We start from the raw sequence: 26282 nt of genomic DNA on the forward strand, positions 1-26282 counted from the left end.
GATCGCACCTTCGTTCGGTTGCTAGGTCAACAACCTTCGATGTTATTCAAATAATGCAACGGCTGGAGCAGCCGGTAGCGAGTCGTAAAAGTTTCAATAAAACACGTTCCTGCTAGTGAACGTATGTTAAGACTTACACCGAGTTTTATTTCGCTACGCCGTTTACTAGTTCGAAACGATCGATTGCATAATAGTAGCTGTTTCTTTCATCTCGGAAACACGATCGTAAACGGTGACAACGATCCAGCTTATTCCTGATCGTGTTAATTTCCACGCAAACTTTGTAAACATTATACGTCGCGACGCTCTCGTTAACGCGTCATTCCCTCCAACTCGAAAGTCTTGCAACTTTGGTGATCCGTTTTCTGTGTAAAATTGGTTACGAGCATCAGGGGACTTATCGTCGTAATCGGTAAATTGTTTATTAAGGATCTACAGCTTTTAAGGATTTCTCTCTAGAGATTTAGAGATTAGAAGTTTCATTAACGCGTTATCGTGTCCCTAACTCGATCTTTTTTCGTGTAAATTGGTCACGAGACTTACGAGCTTCGTTGTAAATAGAAGATTAGTAATATTTCGTAGTTTCGTGATAGTATATAGACATTTTAGTGCTTAAACGCGCAATTTTTAGTTCACTTTTCGCTCGCATCGGCGCTATGAAACGGATCAATATCTCAACACTTTCCTTTAGTTCTACGAATCATCTTTCGACCGGCTTTTCTTGGCCTACCGTTTCCTAACGCTGTCCTAATACTATCGTCTTGCTGAGATCCTTTTTCCGATTGTATCTTCTGCTTATTTTATTATAAATCCGAACTTTCATTCACGTCGTATGTTTTACAGCGTAAAATCCGCTAGAGCGTTCCAATAGATGTAACCAGTAGGTGCTCTAATACTCAAACGCACCTGTGCGTATCTCTGCATATTTGCTGAAAAAAAAGATGAATCTTACGTTACATTTTCAATATGCGTAATAAGCCGAAAATTTCTCTGATGCTAATCCTTCGTAACAAAAGGATGGCATCACTATATGCATGAAAATAGCATTTGGCAATCGTTAGAAACACAATACATGGATATATATGTAGTTGCCAAATTAACCTTCGCGGTGTTCAAAGTGAACGGCTAGAAACGATTGCTTTTTGCTATACGCGCATGGTTCGATTGCACCATAATTCGTTATTAAGACGTTTCGAGAGAGGCAAAGGATGTGGTGTCGCAACGTGTTGCGCTCGCACAATGCTCCTTGGATAAAATTCCCGGAGCGCGTATTATCTCGTACGCCGCGCGAACGCGTTAAACCTTCGCGCAAACAATGAGAGCGTGAACGCGAAAAAATAGCGTTGAGCACGTAACATTCGGCCTGATATCGTTGATTGGCCGCGAATCGTCAACATGCACGGGACAGTTTTACGTAAAGACATTCGATCCGTACAATTATGTTAAGACATCGACCATAGAACGTACTACGTTGATGCAATTAAAATTTCAATGAAACAGGAGAACGCGCTAATAACTAGTCACCCCGTTGTTGACCATAACGTACAAATACTTTTGTTTAAGAGCTGCTCGTTAGTGTTTACCGCGTGCAGCGATTAAGTGACGAACAAATTACGTTCAAAGGGTATAGAGATCGTTCTCGATTAAAATTCTCCTAACTTTCTAATGGTATTAGAAATTATAACTTGAACGTATGTACGCGACTGACAATAAATATCAGGACAGCCGCGGATATTTAGTATAAATCGAATATGTGTTCCATTGTCCTTAATTTCTTTTATTATCGATTATTATTATTATAATTTTTATATTAATATTAATATTATTTAATATTTTAATATTAATATTATTTAATATTTTAATATTAATATTATTTAATATTTTAATATTAATATTATTTAATTTATTCTATTATTGATTCGTTCCATTCCGTTTACGTCATAATACGTAGCCTGCGGATTTTTACGCATATTTTTCAGAATATAAAGGAAGCGAAAGAAAAAACTAGAAGCTGGATAAAAAATTGTTTTACCTCGATTAAACGTTACAAAGCGTGCTACTTTCCGATGTTTTATATATTTCCACGTGTCACACGTGTACTTTGCAATTTTGCTCTTTCAGATTTCACAGAAATGCATAAAACTTCCGTGACCTAATTTTTTGGCACGTGCACGTGCTTCAAAATAAATTCGATGATATTAAATACCAGATTATAGGAACCAGAAATGAAGAGTTCTACAACGATGGAATGGGTAAATGATTGTCGATCAGACGAAAGACAATAGCAAACAACGATATAGCGATGATTAATTAATGGAAGATTTTTTCCTTTCAGCAAACAAAAATAGAACTTAACGAACTCAGTAATTGATAAATGATTACGTATAAGATAAGTGCATTTTCCAACTGTGAGTCATAGTTAACGTTTAGTTTAGCCTAGGTAGGATCTTAGCTTTGGAGTAAATAAGTATAATAGTAGCAAAAAATCGATAGAATTGTTAAAAGGCTGTGACTAATCCTGGTCGACTGGTCAGTTATCATCTGAATCTATTGTTATTTTGCTAGTATACTTTTCGAATCATTTTCAGCTATTCTATGGGCAAGCATTCGTTTCTTTCGCGCATGCCACGTATCGTTCGCTCATTAACTCGTTTTTGAAAGCTTTTACCGGCGAATGAAAAACGTAACGTACACTTGCATAATGCGTTCGAAGTGTTCGTTCGTTCAATATTCATGTAAAGGTTAGGCGATACGCGTGATAAGTCGCGATGCTACGAGATGTGATTAGATGCGGATGTTAATATCTTGTAAATACCTTTCCTCGACTATGATAATCATCGAACACTAAGAATTTCGCAAATCGATGCAATTAATCGGTGATCTTGTGGGAAGAAATTTCGATATCACGATAATGTTAACGATAGTATGTTAATTACGACTAGTACCGTTACTGTTACATTGTTTCATAATTAGTATTAGTTTAATATAGTCAACGACTCCTCCGCAAGCATCCGTGCAAGTGTTATTTATTATTATGCTCACCTTCTATTGGAAAGTTCTTGCCTTGCTCAGCAAGTCTTTTTGATTTTTTTCCTGTAGAACTTCCGCGTGTTACCGATTTTTAAGCTATGTACGTGTTTGTAGGAGAACTTTCTCTGAGCCGCGAAGTTTTCTTTCGACGATTCAACGATCGAAAATCAAAGAGAACCAATGTTCTCTCTTTCGATAAAGTATGTGATGATAGCCATTGCCAAAATTATTGATATATTTATCTGGTTGAAGACAATCTAGCAAATTATACAGCAAGCCTAATGAAATAATAATAATCTTTATCATTAAATTGCGCCATTATTTCATAATTTCATTGAAGGATAATAGAAATTCACGAAGCCTTCAAATTGGATTTCATATTATAATAATGTAAACATCGTTTGACGGTATTATCTGGTTGTGAATAGGGTTGATTTGATTCAGACAGCGCCAGTCATCATGACATCGACTTCCTATCTCGTTATGTAACATTCATCAGAATAACAGACGCAATTACCGTCACTGAATTATCTTAATGACATTCGTTATTAATGAGTAAGTGTTTTCGACATACGTCGGAGGTCGCAAATCTTGGATCATCTTTCTTTATTATCTGTTTAGATCCAATCCAGTTCCTTCACAGAACTTCTTTCCCTTCAATTTACCTAATTTAATAATTCTTCAAAATTTTCTCATTTTCATTTCTCATTGCATTGTTTATTATATATTCTACAAACCCGTATGAACACAACGCAATAAATTGACACGATAAAAGCGTTGAGATAATAACCACGAGACAATACTCGACAATAATAATACGAGACAATAATAATCGAAAAGGCTGATGAAACAAAGGAATGAGTAATTTGTAAAGACAGGAAAACAGCAATTAACGTACATCCAGCTACAATTGAAAATAACTTTCTTCGCTTTAAATGAAATTCCAATCAAATACGTTTTATCAGACTCGACTAACAATCAATATTATTAGCTCAACAAATACTCGAGATTCCCAATGTTTTTTGTCGAGTTTCAAATAGAACATTAATTACTCGCTTGTCGGAACGTCCATCGGCATCGAAGACCGTGAACCAATCTACGTTATCTTCTCCTTCGTTTCAGGCTGTCGCTGGCGATACCAGTCAACCGCGAAGGTTACTCGAGATGCAGCATGTACGATGTAAATTACACGGAAATTTTGCTAAATGGAGGCCACGTACCGGACCCATCGTGGCCAACGAAAGATTGCCAACAAGGATGGGAATTTAATTATACCGCCGTCCCTTATGCGTCTGTGGCATCCGAGGTGACAGAAAATGTTCGACTTGTAATTTCCTGCTTTTTGAATATTTTATCTGTTCCTATCAATCAATCCCTTTATACTGTGTATGTCGTATTCGATTATTTGCATGATCTATTTCGATAAAAAATAAGCGTAGTGTACAATTTTTGGAAAGAAAGAAGAACGATGAAAAGGGTCGAATAAACGTTTGTGGAAAGATCGATAGTTCAGAAGTGGGAAAATTAACAATGTCGATTTCCACAGAGGAAAATTATAGTACGTAACAGAATTACTAGTACATATTGCAGTAATAATTAGTGCATGTAGTGAAATTACAGAGTACATTCTAAATTCAAGCGTTACATTGCCAAATAAAATACAATCGAATAAATATTTATAAAAATACTTAAAGAAAAAAAAGGATAAAAAATTTCGAATTATGAAAGCTGATAAAACTAGGTTGCGATAAAACTGAAAATGAAAATATCGGATTGAAAAGAAACTTTAATAAAACGTTATAACGAGCAACAGCGCGAACACGCAGATTTGTTCGACATAAATTGCAAGACTTTTTGCTCCAGTGGATTTGCATGAACTTTGCGTCGCTCGTCAGGAGGAGAATTATTCATCGAGGGGTAGGAAGCATCCAGAAGAAGGACGCAAGAACGCGCAGGGTCTTAAGCTTCTCCTTCTTTTTTCCTCAAAGGGAAAGAAAAAAGGACAGAGGCGCGCTTCATTAGGAATTTCGAAACTTTGATCGAAAATTCGTTTAATCGGGGCGTTGAAATTGCTATAAGATTTCCGTGATGCTGATCGTGATCAGAAGTAAATCATTCGACTGTAGTTTTCTGTTGCAGCTGGGATGGGTTTGTCAGTATGATGCATTGCCAACCATAGCTCAAAGTATCTTCTTCATCGGCGCTATCTTCGGAGGATTAATTTTTGGATGGGTTGCTGATCAATATGGAAGAATACCAGCTTTGCTCGGAGCTAATTTAATGGGATTTCTCGCTAGGGTGGCTACTGCGTTCACGGGTAGCTCCTGGCAGTTCACTTTGTGTCGTTTTTTCGTTGGATTCGCCTTTGATAATTGCTTCGCTATGATGTACATATTAGGTAACCGTTTTTCAATAATTTCTTTTTTGCCCTGGAATTGAGTTTGAAAGCCACACAGTGGCTACAAAAAGTACTTGTACGTATGTATCCTTATTTCCCAATGAAGCGTCTCTCTTCCTTTTTTTTAAATCAGTTTTTACGTTTCATTTTGATAGCATTAATTATTTATAAGCATGTATGAAAGTATTACAAATGATACGAAAGCTAATATTTTAATCAGTCTTATCTTAAGACTTAGTCTTAATTAATTGGTATATATATAAATGCTGTTCTAAATACGATGGTGTACAGTTACTTTTTGTAATTACTGTAAGCAGGAAGATCTCTAAGTTTAAATAACAAAGTAATCTCTACAACATACTGTAAAACTGTTGTTATGCTTGATTTACGACTGACGTTTCTACAAGTATATGAATTTTGCAACAGAACTCACGTTGCCATGCAACAATTTAAATGAAATTGAAAACCATTCAAAGTTACGAAGAAAGATGCTTAAATACATATGAATATACATGAGGTCATACATATTTATTTTTTAACTGCGGCGTTTATATCAAAGAGAGGGAGAGAGACAGAGAAAAATTAATTTTCCTGTTTTATAAGAATTTCATGCAAGATAAAAATATGAAACTTTAAGATATTTGGATTTATATATACCATTGAATATTTATAATATTTAAAGGTAGTTAGTTCGCAATCATTTTCTATACTAATATTTTCCCTCTATACTCGCGATCAATTATGTTTTCGCGATCAGTTATGTATTAATTTTGTTTTCTCTTTTAACGAGACAATATTCTGATTACAAAGGATTAGTTGTTCAAAATTGCTTTTCATTTCTGGACAACTATAGCATACCAGGGTTTTCATAAATTTTCACTTCCCAACGGAAAGCGAAGGTAACGAATGAATGGTTCTACAACGAACGCTTCCACAACTATAAATCTATGTATATATATACATACATACATGTATATGGTTTTAATTAAAATGAACATCTTCTTCTAGCAAACTTATTTAAAATTCGTAAAAATATCACATAATAATATAAAACAATCAAGTAACATTTTAAATATTCCATTGAAAATTCTAATAAATTGTTTAATATAAGATCGATATAATTCATGCTGAATTCATTGTCTGATATCCATAATACAGGCAATTTATAATACAAAATTTTATTATAACTCTACATGAAAAAATTTCAATTATAATACTGTAGAAATATATTTTCCAGTTATTGTTCTAATATCAATATACTGAAGAGAAAATCTAGACTAGTCTCTGTCTTGAAAGATATTTTATACCCTGAAAGTACAGCGTTAAGACCCTGATTGAAACTTTTGAAGAGACTCTGTTGAAACGTAAGAACGCTGATTGAAAGTTCATCAGACGAGTCATTGAAACGAGTTTTCTTGATCGAATAGCAAGTTTGTCCTGCAGACAGCATTCCAATTGTGAAAATCGAGACCAAAGAAACTCAGATGACGTGCATTAACCCTGAATCGATGACTCAAGCCGAGGTTGGAAAAATTTACAATTTGTTCGACAAAACAAGGCCAAGTTGACGAGATTCGTGAGCAAGTGGCTGGTTCGTTAATGATTTGGCGTTCGAATTTTCTTATTTCTATTCTAATTATCAAGGTCGATTAAACGATTGATCACGAATATTCGACGGAAATATTGAGAAAGAAGGCTCGATCTGTACGAGTGTAAATCGTATTTTAATCAATGACTTGAGAAAGTGAGGTATTGATTGAAACTAAGATAAGTGATACTAATTCGTTTCGAGCGCGTAACAAATTACATCATCGGATTCATTGATTTGCAAATAATTCTATATTCAGTTCCGTATTTATAATCGAGCGTAGCGAAGATAAAATGAAAGGGACGTGATTATCCGAGGGTCTCACAACTAGAGGAAAATCGATGGGAACGAGGAAATCCTTAATTGTAGAAACTGCGTAGAAAATACCGTGGAAAATATCATATATATTTTAATAGAAATATTTTTGTACTTTTTTTTAAACATTAAAACTTTAGAGATTTAGAAGCTTTATGTATTAGTATACGTATTTATACAGACTTTGAAATTCATAACAAATTTCTCTAGATAGATGCGGATATTTTGTATTGTTTCGTATGTATACTTGTGTCACTTTTCTTTCTAACGATATTTAGTTAAAAAGTTCGTCTATATCATTTATAATAGATTTTGTTTTTATTTATATTAATGTTAATTTTATATTAATAAAAATCACTGAAATTTTCAGTATCATCATTATTTAGTATCATCGAATTTCTTTCTTCTTTATGTTCCATATTATTATTAAAATTCTCTAATAAACATTCAAATATCCTATAGAATATTTCCATTATTTTTCACGTATTATTTGCAGTCATATTTTCCATATTTTATTATCGATAAAGTTTGAGTTGGTTCTTTAAATTCCTATTCAACATTCCAGCTAACCAGTCGATATCAATAACACGTGCCTTTCTTCCTGCCAGGATTTATAACTTATTCAAGCAGAACCTCACTCGACCAGCTCGTTGAAAGCGTAGAATTCGATCAACTTCATACAACTCACATACAAACTGCAGATAATGCTAACAGTGGGAGGAAAATATGAGACTGCAAAGCGTATAAACCTAGTAGTTTATAAAAGCATTTACATATTTGCCACAGAAAATTTATATGTATGTAGAATATGTGTTATATAAAACATTCTGAAATTTCATTAGCATTGTAATGATTATATTGGTAAAGTTTGAAGCATTTCTGAAGATACACATAGAAGTTACGAGATATTTAATGCAAACATTTATTTAGTACAAATATACAGCATAAATAGTTATCTTAAACATGTAATAAATGGTTATCAAATATCGGGATTTATTAATATAATAAATGTTTGACTATTTTTATAATTAAATATTTTTGTAATTACTGTGAAATATATAATTACGCTAAATAATTTTGTATCTTGTATATAGATTTTTAAATTTACTTAATTGAAACTCTGCATTATAATAACCGTATTTATAATTCTGACGTCATATTCGATATAATTATTATATGACTTTATTACGATCCTAATGAAATTCCAATATATTCATGAATATATAACAGAAACGTAATAATACTTTGTTGTACTAATTATGATACCATCATATATAATAAATATAAATAAATAAAAAATGTCTATAAATGCTAAGATACTTTTACGAGCTAACAGGCGAGAAGGAAGAAACGAAAGAAAAGAAAGAAGAGAACGAACGTTAATCAGTTTCGAAACGTTAACAACGTCCTTGCGTTGGACGGTGCTCGCGTTTATCGATTGGTCGCATTGCGAGATATCGGTCAGATTATTATTATTAATACGATCGTCTGTAATTTATCTTTGCTAATTGTGCCGCACGGAATCTTCGTTTACAATAAATGAGTTGTCGCTTTTGATCGAACGGTAACACGATATGAAATTACAGGGTGACGGAAACAGCTGGGAGAAAAGCGAATACTTTTTCTGCGCGAATAATGTAATGTTAAAGGCAGTAAACCTTGAGAGGCGAAGTGATGAAACGAGTGGTCTCAGAGAAGCTTCTTTACGTCTTCTTCTCCTTTCTGTATCCTTTCTATGAGAATAATATCTCGTCTTCAGAAGAGATCTCCTCGCCCTATCTACGCGTTGTAAAGGCAATACAAACTGAATGATACATATATTTAAAAAACGATATTTTGTTGGTTTTATGAATATTGATTTTTATAACGTGAGGTTCTTCTACTCTTAGTTTCTATTAAATTAATGATACATATATTTTAGAATGGCTGTCGCAATGGTGATGATGATGATGGTGATGATGATTTGCGAAAGAAGATGTTGAAAATTACAGACAGCATAAATAATATTTAGATTTCATGGAAGTTGATTTTTGTAATGCGAGGTTCTTCTATTCTTATTTTTCATTAAATTTCTATGTAGAAAATTATTAAACATTTGGATATAACTGGGAGATTATTTCCGTTCATGCGTACCGGAGTTACTCGATGGTCTCGTACCGAAGCTGATAACCAACCCAGATTTTCAGGAAAGCGATTAATAGCTTAAAATTTATTCGTGCGAGATAATAATCCAAAATGTAGTTAAAGTTTTTAAGCATTGTTTGTTAGGATTACGAGAAAATGATGAATTAACAGTTATGTATAGACACGTTATATATATGTAGGAGGTCCAGAGCGTATTGGGAAAATTTACGGCGAATTAAACAGGAAATTCCGAGATATCTACTCAAAATATCTGATTTGTGGAATTATCCTATAGCTATTTTATTTAATAAAAATTAATTCAGGTAATTTTAGAGAATAGAAATATCTGAAACTCGTGATTTAAACGAACGTTCGTCATTTTGGTTTATTATGAATTATAAATTGGTTCATTATGAAGCATGAAAAGTAAAAATCAATGGTACAAAGTGATCTTAAATAAGGAAGCGAGTTCCATGCTAAACATGGTTCGAGCATCGCAATTATAATAAAGCAAAAAAAAAAAAAAAAAAAAGAAATAACCACTGAGCGGTAATTATCAGGAAGCCACTAGTTACAACTAATTGAAGGTGATTCCGGATTAGAAGCAAGCCACTATTAAGTGGCTAACACGGTTGCTTCATTAAGAGCAATTACTCCCTATTTTACGGCAACTACAAATAGACGTTGTTCACTATGATATATTTCCACGTGTTTATCGCATCTTGTCCTGTTATGCGATTAAAGAGTTACAACCTTGCGTTTCTAATTTATTGGACGTATACGCACCAGACATTAATTTCGTCTACGTATTCGTGAAATTGCGAGATTCATTCATCGCGAAGGTCAGTTCAATTGTTCAAGATAACTTCTCATCGTTTTAATCTGTTTTCTTGTACGAAAATAGAGTAATATTTACTTGTCATTGCACTGTGGATATATATCGATATGTTCGTTCAGGAAGTCAATTGTTTTCATCGAATTAGACTCGACTTTCCGTAGAGAATGTTCGTTTCGACATAAATATGTGTCTCAGGCTTATCGATCTTTCAATATCTACCATAAATAGCTTAACAAGGTAACACACGCTCGTGTTTGAATTATGTAAATGATCCTTTGACTCTAACGATCCGTTTATTCACAGTTAATTTATGATATTGCTAGTTACGCGTGATTCTACCTTTTGTATCTTTAAGAAATACAGGGTGATTGGTAATTGGTGGTACAAGCGGAAAGGGGGTGATTCTACGCGAAAAAAGAAGTCGAAAATATAGAATAAAAAATTAAAAATTTAAAAATTTAAAAATTTAAAAATTTAAAAATTTTAAAATTTTAAAATTTAAAAAATTTTAAAAATAACGTCAATTGAGACAACGATCTACAGTGAGATCCGTTATAACGAGACGTGATAAAGTGCACGCGTACCGAGCGAAAATTCAAAATCGATTTTCTCGAAAACAAAGCCTCAAACGAAAAATTTTTATTCTATATTTTCGACTTCTTTTTTCACGTAGAATCATCCCCTTTCCGCGTGTACCGCCAGTTACCAACCACCCTGTATAATTCGTAAATAGAAACGTATTCTTGTCGATAAGTATCGAAACACTTACGGAAATTTAAATGGGCTTGAACAATCATCGGGAAATTATTAAAGTCCTTGTTATTAGATCTAAACACGATTTAATCGTAGAACTAAACACGTTTGTTAAATTAATCTATATATTGTATATCTACTTTTTATATATTTGTAACTCAAATTTTTCTTCTTCATATTGCGTTAAGTTGCCCCAAAAGTTTCTTTCGTTTTATATTATTTTATTGAATTACGTATGATCTATTTTGTCCCAATGAATATAATTCAATAAAATAATATAAAACAAAAAATAGTATGCGTCTATTATCTCCTTACGAGACGAAAGAAATTTCTGCGACAACCTAATATATTGTTCCATTCTTTATTCACAGAATATTTCTTTCACAGATGATTCTTCTAAATATTATGTTTTTTATTCCAGTATTAGAATACGCTGGACCAAAGTGGAGGACATTCGTGGCGAATATGTCGATCGCAATATTCTTCATGTTTGCAACTTGCATTCTACCCTGGATCGCCTATTATTTGGCCGACTGGAGGATGACCTGTATTGTCACCTCAGTTCCTCTTGTTCTAGCCGTAGGTACGCCATGGTTGATACCGGAAAGCGCTCGATGGCTGGTCAGCCAAGGTCAGATAGACAGGGCCATTAAAATCCTTGGTAAATTCGAGCGAATCAACGGCACCAAGGTGCCCGATGACATCTATAGACGATTCCGGGTAAATAAACCGAATACCGCAATCTTTTCCGTATTTTCTACTTTTATGATCTTTCCTGCTTTATGTGCGTTCTATAAATACCAATTTATATGCCTTTAAGCATATCATATAATCATTTTCTTTGAATAGAAGTCTAATTGGGTCTTTTACGTAATGAAAATTTGTTTACAATCTAGTAATTTTATATCTTATTCATCACCTAAATTGCCAGCGATAAATTGCTGTCAATTTCTGTTATTGTCTGTTATTGTCTATTTCTGTAATGTTATTTATTGAATTTGTATATTGTTTTTATCTTTGAAAATTTTTATACAAATAGATTAAACATTTGGAAACTGCTCAGTCTATGAATAGATCATGGCAATATCAACATTAATGTACGATATAAGGAGATAATCGACTTTTAGAGGTTTGATGTTTTATAAAGTAAAATGAAAAAATTTGCGAACGTCCAAGTAAACTATTTCGAAAGGATCGTCTCATACAAATATAACATAAACTTTCTTCCGGATTTTATCGTAATCTTTGTACACATAACAGATTCACATAAATTTGTAAGAAAAACAGACAAACGACATTAACTAGTTAAAAATTTGCTAATAACAGGAAACCTGTGCCAGAATCTGCAAAGAGGAGGAAGCAGACAAAACGTACTCCGTGTTGGATCTATTTAGAACGCCACGACTACGGAATATCACGATTCTATTTATTGTTATTTGGTTCGTATCGCTATTAAACAGATATCAAATAGATTGACGTAAAATCGGAATTGTATCTTGTAAAAATCTCACGAACAGTTTTATATCTTTTGTCTAAAAATACTTCATTTCTGAAGCAAGGAATTTGCTTCTCACATGAAATATGATAGCGTGCTTTTCTTTATCATATGAAATTGTTTTACGAAATATAGGATGGCGATTTCTTTGGTGTTCGATGGTCACGTACGAAACGTCGATAATTTAGGCCTGGACGTGTTTGTTACGTTCACGATTGCTGCAGCAACCGAGCTGCCTGCTGACACGTTCTTCACGCTCGTTCTTGATCGATGGGGCAGAAGATGGCTGGCATGTGGTTCCCTCGTCATTTCTGGTATCTTCAGCATCTGGGCTTCTGCCGTTTCCAATAGTTCGTACATTTCGTTTTTATATATTCACCCTTCTATATTACTGATCAATCTTCTAAATAACCTAAGTCGATAATTCTGACTTAATCAGACGAATATTTTTCATTCGTATAACATTGTGCTTTTTGAAAGGAAGAAAATGTATATTTTGGAATATTTATAACATGCAAATGCTTGTAGATTATTTGCTACATTGCTAGAATAGTTTCCAAGCCCTATCATGTATCCGTTGTATAGATATTTTATTTCCCCTTCTACTGCTTTGATCATAAGATCGCTTCGTATTTCCGCATATATCAAAGGGCGTTGGCAATAGTCCTCAAAATGATGGGCTTCAGCGCTCCAGCAGTGCTATATGGCTTTCAGTAGCCGTAATCCATAATACAATCCCTTAGATTCAAATTGGCTAGATTAACGTTTTATAGATAAGAAGCTTATTGCTTGTGCTTAGCTTAGAGCTAAGCACGCTTATATTAAGCTTAGCAAATGCTTGTATCAACTATTGCAGACAACCAGACAAATTACAGACAGATAAAATAATTTCTTCCCTTTTTATTCCTTAAAATTTTCTAAAATTATTTCATGAAAAATTAGAATTAAAAACTAATGCTAAAAATTTTTTTTCAGGTATATATACAGCTTCTCTGGCAATTCTCGGTAGATTTTGGATAAACATTTCATACAATATCGGTCTCCAATATGCGGCTGAAGTATTACCAACTGTGGTTAGAGCTCAGGGTGTAGCTTTGATACATATAATGGGATACGTTGCTAGTATCCTCGCACCCTTCGTAGTCTATCTCAATGTTGTGTCCTCGTTCCTACCTCTTCTTGTGCTGGGCACACTCGGAATTATGGACGGTCTTCTGACTCTCTTTTTGCCGGAAACATTGAATAAGGATCTTCCGCAGACGCTGCAGGACAGCGAGGATTTTGGAAAAGATCAGAAGATGTGGGATGTACCTTGTATCGGAAGGTAAAATCATATAAAGGAACTTTCGGTCTCCTTTTTTCAAAGATATTCACAGATCTTCAAGCTCGAAGTTCAAGATTCTCAAGCATTCTGTTAGATCTACATCTTCGTATGCTTTCGTATTATTTTCTTCTTAAAATCTGTTAAATCTCTCAAAAGAAAACTGGACTATCTTCTTTCTTCAAATGCTTTTTAAATCTTTTGAACAGAAGAGAAGGATCGAGTTGGGAAGTTATTCAAATCTTTAAGCGATTGGATTCAATATTTTTAAACGCAATGTTTTGACAGGAAACGCGAGGACGAGGAGACACCACCGGTCGCCATGTTCCGATCATTTTCTAGATGCAGTGCGAGGAATTCGATGAGAGCGTCGCTTCGCGGTGAACCTTTAAGGAGTAGCATGCTACGGAGATCGAGTATAAAATCGAGGAAAAGCGAAAACTCGATCACAGAGGTCGAAAGGCTGTAGCGAAACGTTCACCACGAAGTACAATATTTGTCGCGTTGATCTCGAGCAAAGAATCTTTAGTCTTCCAAAAACGTGCAATACATGTATTAGAGTAAGACAAGTTACTGAATCCAGGAATCTTAAATTCCACCGTCATTAATATTCATTATCACAAAACAGCGGATTTTTATGCAATTATGGGTGATTCGAAGATACGAAAATTTATAGAATGCGTATGACGCAAAATTTTGTAAAATATCCAAAAGTACAGCACTATCGATGATATTTAATGGATAGAAACATACTTTTGCCCAAGTCCTTTCGATTGTATCAAATCTTTCAATTGTATTATTGTATCCACGAAAATAAGCATTTGCATAAAGATCCGCAATGCAATTATCATAGCAATTTTTCATCAACAATGATTGATTAAAAATTCAATCATTAGGCGAGCGAATAAAAATTAGGGTAAGAACGTAGGTTAAAGTAATTGTCGTAAATTGTCGTGGGTAGTTAATGTTAAAAATTAGTACTTTCCTTTGTTATAAAAGTTCCTGAAATTGTTCGTACAAAAGCTCCATCTTATAGAATATAGTGCAATAATCGTTATACTAGTAAAATAATAACATCATAAATATACAAAATATATTAACGAGATGAAAATAATATGGACAACGTGGTGTATGGCCACGAGTTTTGTACATATGTACGTGTAAGTATTTGTAGATCGATTAGCAATCGCAGAGACCTCGTGCGCATGTCACGCGACGAGATAGCGCGATTATTTTTATTATGATGTAAATCGTTCTTAGATGTTTTGTAATAAAACTTGCCAGTAAAACCTTCCCTGGATTCTGCTAATAGTTCTTCACCACTTGTTCCTTAGTCGATTGAATTAACGATACAAATAAGTATGAGATTATCTTAGGAAATCTCATTAATATTTTTGTCGACATCTGCGACGTAAAAGCGGGGTAATAATATTTTGAAGTTTTGACGACGCGTTGCTTACTATAGATATTGTCTGTACAGGATTCATCAATTTTTAGAGAGCCTAGTCTCGCCAAGATGGAGATAATCCTCTTTAAAGCTGAACGTTTTAACACGTAATCCCACTAGCAAGCCATTGCAAAAATGATATTTCGATTAATGATGGAAAATCGCTTTTGAAGACAGAAAAATCTTCTTCGAAGGAAAAATTTGACCTAAATCTTTCGAATAAAATTAACGTAAAATTTGTGTTACGCCACGAGGCTTACCACAGGCTGTATTTTCTAATCGTCGCTCGCGGCCCTACAATGTCGCAGGCAGACCGCCCTATCTGCCCGTCGGATCATATACAATGTATCGACGAGAGTGTCACGACCGGCATACTTCAAATCCGACGGACTGACGATAGAGATAAAGATGTGGCGGCACTCGGCGACAATGTATATCGCTGAAGTGCCTAATGAACCATCAACATCCCAACGGTCCTTCCACCGAAGGTTCTAGAAGAAAGAGCACGTGGCAACGATCGCGGACGCCTAGCAAATGCATGGACGGTGGGGATGTTGAGGGATGACAAAAGAAAGTAATCGGATCCGATCGAAAGTAAAATCATAAGAGTCAGTCTTAGAAAGTCACGCCTAGAGTTCGGAAATAAATTGTAAAGTGTATTGATGTTAGAAAAAAAATAAAGTTTTCTTTTTTTATTTTTTACCTCAAATTCCTTTTTTTATTTTGTTATTTTACGTGACATTTTGGCGATCCTGCCAGGATAGTGAAAAGTGTTTGTTCGGAAACCAAAAGACATTCATCATCTACGGAAGATCGAATTATTTGGGACTACGGTCATCCGCAACAACAAAGTAACTATCACGAACCAAGTGAAGTAACAATAAAAGGTAAACTGAATTCCTGTGTACGTTACCGTGAAAGAAAATTTAGCTTCAGTAGCCAAGACTCGTCTTCGTCTGAAAATTATAAATCAGCGCAATAATGTCTAAGGCAAACGAATCTCAAACTTCAACCTCAACTGACCCAATGTTGCGAGCAATATGGGACAGTATTCAAAAACAGAACGAGAACATTGCCCTTTTACGAGAGGAAATGTTACGTTTGTCTATGCAAAATGACGAAGAGAACAGACACAGGGCAGCAGAAATCGAGAATCTCGGGAAAACCGTCGCAGCGCTACGGACTGGGTTCGGATCCCCTGCGACCGATGAATTTGCTTCCATTATCACCGAAGACAATGAAAGTGCGTCGACAGCAATCAATCGTACTGTGAATATGGCAAAAGCACGCAAACTGTCAGGGTTAGCAGCTTCAGACACCCCACCTGTCCACCTCGACAGCGAACAACCCGAGGTGGAAGAAAGAGGCTATTTTTCGCCCGCTCCTCCCACTCTACGAGCTAAGGATGCAATACGCTACATCCCAACGCTCAACGGAGATGATGATGTAGGAGTTGAAGACTTCATCAAAGAAGTGAGAAGTATGAAGGATCGCTGTATGGAGCAAGATCTATTGCTAAAAGCAATAAAAGTGGAAAAAATCGTGGGGAAAGCAGCCCAAAGTATTCGCAACATTCCTATTGAGTGTTACAGTGATCTGTACGACGCACTGAGAAATAACTTAGCAGCACAAGTGACTTCGGATGAGTACCAAGAACAATTACGAGAGTTGAGACAGGGACGCGAGGAATCAGTGCAAAGTTTTAATATTCGGTTTAGAAGAATACTCAACCGTTTGCTGTACGCAGTAACCAATGAGTACCCACAACCACTAACACGTAAAATTATGACTGAAGAAATCACGAAGAAGACTGTTCGTGTGTACCTAAAGGGACTCAGACGCGACATAGGGCGAATACTATTAAGCAGTGAACCCTTGAATCTTCCGGAAGCTGAAAAAAAGGCAGCCGATGTAGAACGCTACTTGCGAGAAGAACGACAACCTAATTGGTCATGTAATCGCTTACCTTCGGTTAGTAATCGCCCCGACAACCAGCATATGCAGGTAAGACGATCTAATGTACCATCAAGATCGCCTAACACGCCAGTAGCTCAGAAACCTGCTACATTTAACCAAGTAGAAAATAGATCACCTGCTGAACGCGCGCAGATGAAGTGCTTCAAGTGCGGAAAGCTGGGACACATTGCCAACAAGTGTCAAAATTTTCTACCACCGAGCCAGCGCGATCGACCACCCGCAAGGATTCCAGGCAGTCCAGGAATGGGACGAAATACAAGAAACAACATCGAACCAGGAGATGGACGAACCGTACGAGACATACGAGTCAACATCGCCACGGGAAGATTACTCGCAATACCTTTGTCAACCCGAACCGAAGAGCGAGTATTTCTGGTCGACACAGGAGCAGGGATAAACCTGGTGAAACGTAACAAAACTGTCAACGCGATACAAATAGGGCCTAAACAAAAATTTTCTATGGGACGAGACAAGTACGAAACTAACGAATACGTAACGAAACGAATTTTTGGACAAAATCACATTTTTCACATAGTACCGAACAATTTCCCTATTATCGAAGACGGAATCATTGGGCTACCATGTTTAGAGAAGTATAACTATTCAATATCCAATGACAAAATCCGATTAAACGACAAAACCATTTTATTTCAGAAACCAATACATTTGACTCCTGGAGAAAACAGAGTTCAAACAATCTATTTGGAAGGCAAACCAACTAAAGTATGTTTTATCAACACTGGAGAGCAAAACGTTGAAATTTCTAGCAATATTCAAAATTCTCATGACTTTTCCAACGTATCAAAACTAAAAAGCCTAGTGAGAACAGATCACATTGAAAAACCAATCCGTGAATCCATCGAAAAGATTATCCTTCATTATATTGACATCTTTAATTTAGAAACCGATCTTTTACCCTGTACTAATTTAACTCAGCACACAATTTCGTTAACCAAAGACAAAATTATTAACACACGATCGTATAGACCACCGGAATGTCACCGTGACGAGATTTCGCGACAAATAGGAGACATGTTGAAGAAAAATATTATAGAAGAATCCGAATCCCCTTATAACTCTCCGGTATGGGTAGTTCCGAAAAAATTAGACGCCTCAGGAAAACAGAAATGGAGGATAGTTATCGATTTCAGGAAACTAAATGAACTCACAGAACAAGACGCTTACCCTTTACCTGATATAGACGACATTTTAACACATCTAGGAAACGCAAAATTCTTTTCGGCACTTGATTTATCCTCAGGATTCCATCAAATTCCAATGAACGAGAAATTTAAAAAATATACCGCTTTTTCGACACCGCAAGGGCATTTTCATTTCAATCGAATGCCATTCGGACTTAAAAACGCACCCGCTACCTTTCAAAGATTAATGGACAGAGCCTTAGCTGGACTTGTAGGAAAATACTGCTTTGTTTATTTGGATGACATAGTGATATTCGGAAAAACGATTCAAGAACATAACGAAAACCTCACGATAGTATTTCAGAGACTCAGAGAATTAGGACTTAAATTGCAACCGGACAAATGTGAATTCGTAAAACCGGAATTAGAATACTTGGGCCATGTAGTTTCATCCGAAGGAGTCAAACCAAACCCCAAGAAATTAGACGCTGTAAAAAACTTTCGATTACCTCGCAATGGCACGGACGTGAAATCATTCTTAGGTTTAGCAGGTTATTACCGCAAATTTATTCGAAACTTTTCCAAAATCGCGAAAAGCCTTACAGACTTAACAAAAAAGGATACACCATTCCATTGGACTGACAAACACCAGATTAGCTTTGATACTTTAAAAGACAAACTCTATAATTTCCCAATATTAGCTTATCCAGACTTTAACAAAACCTTTACCTTAACTACCGACGCAAGTAACGAAGGACTAGGAGCAATACTGTCGCAAGACGGTCATCCTTGTTGTTACATTTCAAGAACACTGAATCCACCCGAACGAAACAATACCACGACAGAAAAGGAACTCTTAGCCATCGTATGGGTCGTGAAAAGATTAAGACAATATTTGTTAGGACGACGCTTCATTATTCGAACCGACCACCAAGCTCTTAAGTGGCTATACAATTGCAAAGACCCTTCTAGCAGACTGATTCGTTGGAGACTTAGACTCGAAGAATATGACTATGAAATCGAATATACAAAGGGTAAAGATAACACAGCTGCAGACGCTTTATCTAGAGTTCACGCAGTAACTCGCGACGAAGTAGTTAACCTCGACCTAGTAATTGATCACACTAATTCATTCAACGCATGGAAAGACAACAACGAGAATCCGAAACTCTTAGAAATTAAACCAAATGACCAAACATTTTACCAATTAACTCGAAACGACTTAGGAGAATACGACGAGACACTTTGGATCAGAAGACTTTACAAAATTCTTAAAGATACAACAAAAATCGGCATAGGAAATAACGACTTCACTGAATTAGAGAAAACACAGATTAAACTCATGCTAATATATTTTAACGACACGTACAAGAAAATTACTTATGCACCTAATCCCATCTTAAAACTAGACGAAAACGAAATAATACAAGCAATAAAGGAAAACCATAACGACACCGTAGGACATTTAGGGATACAGAAAACGTATCAACGGATCAAGGATAAATTCAAAATTTCCGGACTTTTAGAAAGAGTAGAAAACTTTGTGAAAACATGCGACACATGTCAAAAGGAGAAACTAACACGTATCAGACCCAAAGAATCCCCACAAATCTCAGACACGCCACTTAACCCTAACGACAAAATCGCTATGGACATCATAGGACCGATGACGAAAACCAAACGCGGAAACCAATACATACTTTCAATACACGATGAACTTACGAAATATCTGATACTAGTTCCCCTTAAAACGCAACGAACTGAATCCATAATTAACGCGCTTATTGAACACTATATTTACATATTTTCGGCACCAAAAACGATCCTAACAGATCACGGACAAAATTTTGTTAGTGATTTAATGACGAAATTTGAAGAAGCTTTTAAAATCAAACACATCAAAACAACTTCATTTCACCCACAAAGTAACGGATCCCTCGAAAGAACGCATGCCTCAGTTAAAGATTTAATTCGTACTGCATTACACGACAATGACAAAGAATGGGATGAAGTACTTAATTTCATTTGTTTAGGGTACAACACCGCGAAACATGAAGGAACAGGATTCTCTCCCTTTGAATTGACCTTTGGGCGAAAAGCTAACTTACCTTCCGCAATATCCAAATTTCCCACACTTACCTATGATGATATGTACTCACTTTGGCAAAAACAGTTGAATAAATATTGGGAAACAGCTCACAAAACACTTATTCAGAATAAGCAACGATACAAGCGAGACCAAGAAAGAAAGATTGTTAAAACTCAGACTGTGTTTAGGAAAGGAGACTTTGTTTTAATTCACAACGACCATAAAAGAGATAAGTTGGACATTGAATGGTTAGGACCCTACAGAATTAACGATGTGAAAACTCCTTATTACATTATTTCTATCGACAATGCTAAGAAAAAGATACATGGTAACCGATTGAAAGCGTACTTTTTTCAGGATAATGCTGACCCTAGCACTAGTAACAATACCCTTAATTAGTTGCCTTAAATTCACGGGATAGGAATTACGCTTTGTAAACAAACCCAACCAATTCACGATCGAAAACTACAACATGATTACGCCTCTGAAATTATTAGCTTCTCGAACACTAACAAATATTGTAAAATTGCTATATTTAAGATTAACGAAATAACTTTTGTACCATCACATGCAGAAAATCAATTCATAGCGATCCCTGAAAAAAAAGCGTAAACATATCCTTTGATCTACATTTAAATAATTCCATTCTACTTCGATCTTAGAGGACCAAGATCAATCTAACCAGCGGAGTATGTCACGACCGGCATACTTCAAATCCGACGGACTGACGATAGAGATAAAGATGTGGCGGCACTCAGCGACAATGTATATCGCTGAAGTGCCTAATGAACCATCAACATCCCAACGGTCCTTCCACCGAAGGTTCTAGAAGAAAGAGCACGTGGCAACGATCGCGGACGCCTAGCAAATGCATGGACGGTGGGGATGTTGAGGGATGACAAAAGAAAGTAATCGGATCCGATCGAAAGTAAAATCATAAGAGTCAGTCTTAGAAAGTCACGCCTAGAATTCGGAAGTAGATTGTAAAGTGTTTTGATGTTAGAAAAAAAATAAAGTTTTCTTTTTTTATTTTTTACCTCAAATTCCTTTTTTATTTTGTTATTTTACGTGACAAGAGCATAGTTGTTGCCAAGCAGCGAGCTCTAGAAACGTCGATTTTTGACCGTTACGTTTTTCACGCAAGAAGAGGCATACGTGATCATAGGCGCGAGCGGTGGCGTGACCCGAGCATAGTGGGGGTCATCTTCCAAATGAGACAAAGGAATAATCGAAGGGGATCAGTTCCTTCTGACGAGTCAAACGTGACACTTCGACAAATCTGACGAGCAAACGAATTTATCTAGAGATATCGTAAAGTCGAGTCAAATTTCTGTAACATATTCATCATATTATTGTAAAATATATCATTCTATGTTAACCTGTTAATACAGTGTTACATTCATTAAACCACCTCTGTTGTCTTAACCGAAACAGGGGAACGACTATTTCGCGGCGTCGATTAACATAGTCGTCGCGAGAATTTACGCCTCTCGCTGACGCGTCCTCGCGACCGCATCTCTCCGCGAACGGTCGTACCAACTGTAGCAAAGCATTTATTGACAAATTTAATATCTTTCTCCATAATCTCCATAAATCTGCAATACCCTTCCTTTGTATTTGTGTGCGTTATTGAATTGAATAAGACACCGATATAACAAGTTATAAATCACAGTTTATTCCAACAACGTCTCTCCGCGAACGGTCGTAACAATCTGTATATAAAATCGATAATTTCAGCATTCAACATGCTGTATATTATAATGCCAAGTTCGCGTTATGTTCATAAAGAGTACAGAGATAATCTTCCAAGAAATTTCTCCCTAGAAGTGCTTGAAATCTCTTCTTGGAGAATCTTAGAAATGCGCGAAGAATATTCCAATTTCAGAGTGTTTTTCGAGAAATATCGTCGAGCTACAAATACCTGGAATTCGAATCGCAGCGAGTATTCGACGTATGCGTGGGAGTCGTTCGTGCTGTTACAGTGGAGAAACATGTTTTTGTTTTTACGGAGGTACAATTCAAGACTAATTGTAGATGTAACGCGATTTAAAGCTATAATAAGCGTGGAAAAACCATTCGCGATCGGCCAATTACTTTTTCCACTGTCAATTTATTAATTACGATTGCTTCTGAAAGTTTTCCTACGCGTAACTGCTAAACGAGAATTTTCCCATAGATCCCAGAAATTTCGTACACTTACTTTGCCATACCAGCTACCACAAGCAACCAAGAAAATATCGATGTCTTAATTTTCGCAACTTTCAGACATTCTTGAAATTTAGATAAATACAAATACAAATGCAAAACAATGCCGTTATAGATAAATACAAAAATTTCGAAGTTTTCCGCTTCTCAGAGAAATTTTGCTTGCATGTGTACGCAGTGCTCAGAAACTCGGCAGATTTAAGCCTAAAAGGATTAAAATTCGATGAAAAGATTACGAGATAATAAACTTCAAAGTCGATTACCACGGAAGTTTACATCGTGTGAAAGATTTGTGGCGGATCGGTATCAACAGGACGCCGACAGGTCGAGGCATCAACGCGGCGCAACACCTCCCGGGCGATCCGCGGGTACCAACCGCCAACACTAGAGGGCTACGATGACAACGAGTCTGTCTGTCTAACTCGCTAGCGGTCGAATATACGAGCGATTGATATAAATACCGCACCTAGCGAGACTCCCTCTACGTCTAAGGCAGGGACTACCGGGCATAGCCTTACTGACGAGTCCACCGGTAGTCCCGGGACGAAACGCACTCTCTCTCTCTTTTCATTCGTCACAGATTAAAAGGAATATTCTGACGAGCAGCTCTTAATAGTTTCAGCGTCTAATCCTCTAAAAACGTGACATTAATTGTTCGTGCCAAAGAGGCAGCTACGAATTGCAAAATATCGCGAGAATTCGATCTCGACGGGCGTAGAAAAGGCAGGGACGGGAGAACAAAAGAGGATAACGTCTCAGATTTAAAAATGCACTTGTCACATGATTTTTAAAACTTGTTTTTTTCGGTATCTAAAGCACACTTACAAACACGATTTTTTTTTTTTTAATTCGGTGAGCCGCGGAGAGCTGAATACGACTTTCGTATGGAAAGTCACGAAGGTACGATACGTTATATTTTTGCGAACTACTTACTTCATCTAGTCGGTTTTTTTCTTCTTTTTTCTTGAAGGAACGCATGGATCTATATCGCTCTCTTTCTCTTCTTCTTCTTCAATGTAATTTTCACGTAGGAGACTTATCCGCCTCAAGTACGTATTATAATCTTTTATTGTAGACCATCGACGAAATGATTCTTCTCGATACCGTTTAGTAGCATCGTTATGGAAAATTCTTCTCTCTTCTCATTTTAATTCCCTTAACAGTCAATGGAATCCGATGCTATGCGCACAGCTACGTACGTGCAGTGCTATATCATCTCTACTCCATAAATATCGTTTACTGCCCCAATGTTAAGGTTCAACATACGAGAGTTCGCGACCTTTATCGTAGTTTCTGTTGCTAATTAATATTAACGTGATGCAATCTGAAGCGACGAGTAATGAATATGCCCCTCTAGCGTGACGAGTTATCAATCATACATGTTACTAGACGATTGTACCATTATTCGGTGCCAACTAGTAAGGTTGCGGAGAAGCATGTTGTCGACGACAGACGAGATTAATCTTACTGATTGCAGTCTTGACACAGACACGCACATATGTAAATGGGACACTTGTAAAGTTTCTATCACGATCGTTGTATTCTTTTTTTGCTTACGTAAAATGTGAAAGGCATTGTGACTCGTTTGCGATCATTGATAGTTTGTTTGGTGAGTGTGCTGTTATGAGTGGGATTAGTAGATGAAAAGATGATTTAACGTGGCGATTTTTATGATTGTAAATATTGACATCTTTTGACGCCGATTTGTATGTTTTTTTAATATTAATATAGAGTGGAATAGATACACCATTGGGGATTAAATGTTTTTAATCTTTCGTTTCTAAGCTTTAATTAATTACGTTTCAGAGTTACTCGAATGAACTATATCTTAAAGAATAAAATTCGAGTTTGATTATGCGTTCGTAAAAATTGGATTAAATTTGAGTTATTGCCACTTGAAGACACTTCGTTACAATAATCATTGTAAATAAAATTAAGAAGTTAAGTAAAACTAGGAACATTATATTTGTCTACGATTTTTTACATTTCTGCGAGACGCACATGTTTCATTGCTAACGAAATAATTAAGTTTATTATAAAATATGAAGGTAAATACGCTTCGTATTAGCAAGTTAATTTTCGAAAGCTAAATGTAGATATTATTATTTGAATGTCATAAATACCCGATACAACAAGTACATACATGAAGTGACACACACTTGTGTATTCATGAGTTTTTAATTGCCTTCTACGAGTTTACGAATTATAAAATTTTATAATTACAAATTACACACTCGAATGATAGATTATTTAAATATTTAAATACGTGTAATAAAATTTCGATTTATTCGATAAATATTATGTTCAGATAAACTCTCCGTTTTATCTACTTTTCATATCTTTTGGAATCTTGTTAAAAAATAATGAAAAATGGGGTTCGTTATAAATTCATGATTTAGTTAACGATGTTCAAGGACGTTTAATCTGAAGGATCAGAAGGAAAATCACGATCGTTACGAGACAACGTGAGAAAATTCAATGCCGCAGATTGTCTGAAATCAGCCATAATCGCATTGTTACTTACTGAGCGATTCTTAGATCCTTTAGTTCTGTTTGTTTTGCCGACGAAACACGTATAACATAATCTGTTACCGATACTAGGTGATAAATGAACAATAAGGAAGTGAAACTGGTAAATTCCATGAAGGAATACATTATCAGTTTGGAAAAGATAGATGATCAAGATAGATCACGATCATTATGTATTAGTATGGCAAAATGAAGACTGAAATATTTGTACAATATTACAGTAAATAATTAATAACAGATTTCGTGTTAATAAAATGATAAAAAATATTAAATTTAGGTTTAATATTTTAAGCATTTAAAAAAGATGGAACAGAAAACTGTGATAGGCTTTGATCTTTGAGTATTAGATGGTACGATAAGTATCGTTTTCGAAAAAAGAGTATTAATAAATGTAAAGCATTTTAAAAATGAAAATTTTCCATTAGCAAATTTCTCGTCTCCTCTAGTCAGAAATTAAAATTGAATGAACTGTTTTTGGGTAATATTATGGAATTCTCTTTAGTTACGTGTTTATAATACATAACAGAAATGTATCTATTATTCAAGATCCATCGTTCTACTGTTATGGAAACCAGAAGCGAACACAGATTTCCCTCAGTCCGACCTCTACACAGTCAGTGAAAGCATTTTCATACAACAAAGTAAAGATAAAAAATTTTCCTTCGACGACGCAATGCGATTCCAGTCACGTTGCTTAATGATCTATCAAGGTAGACAGGATTCTTGAGGAACCAATGTAATTACGTGACTACGATCATAATTTTTCTAAGGTCTCTGTACCCATAAACAATATTGTGATCCCGTTTGTTATTTAATATAATTACTTATATCTAGTTATATTTAGTTATTAAATATTAGCATGGTTTACTATATGTAATTCAGTAAATCGGTACAAGATCTAAAGAAAATATTTCTTACGTATGATTTTGACGAACTTTGTGTAAAAATCTATAAAACTAGAAGTTGCTTAGTTTATATACAGATAAAGAAAAGCATCGTTTATATCGTCGAGATATCACATTTATATCATT

At 35.5% G+C, this 26282-nt stretch overlaps 1 protein-coding gene across 1 annotated transcript; it reads left to right on the top strand.

Moving 5' to 3' along the window:
* Nucleotides 1-287: 287 nt before the first annotated feature.
* On the top strand, nt 288-14671 carry LOC126875773 (organic cation transporter protein-like; the record flags this gene model as incomplete). Its single annotated transcript, XM_050638646.1, has 8 exons — nt 288-412; nt 4153-4336; nt 5170-5428; nt 11468-11766; nt 12373-12485; nt 12677-12891; nt 13517-13865; nt 14151-14671. Coding segments are annotated over 8 exons (1725 nt in total), but the record flags the coding sequence as incomplete, so codon positions are not given.
* Between the last annotated feature and the right edge of the window lie 11611 nt (nt 14672-26282).

Source organism: Bombus huntii, unplaced genomic scaffold, assembly GCF_024542735.1.
Source record: "Bombus huntii isolate Logan2020A unplaced genomic scaffold, iyBomHunt1.1 ctg00000057.1, whole genome shotgun sequence".
Classification (NCBI taxonomy): Eukaryota; Metazoa; Arthropoda; class Insecta; order Hymenoptera; family Apidae; genus Bombus; species Bombus huntii.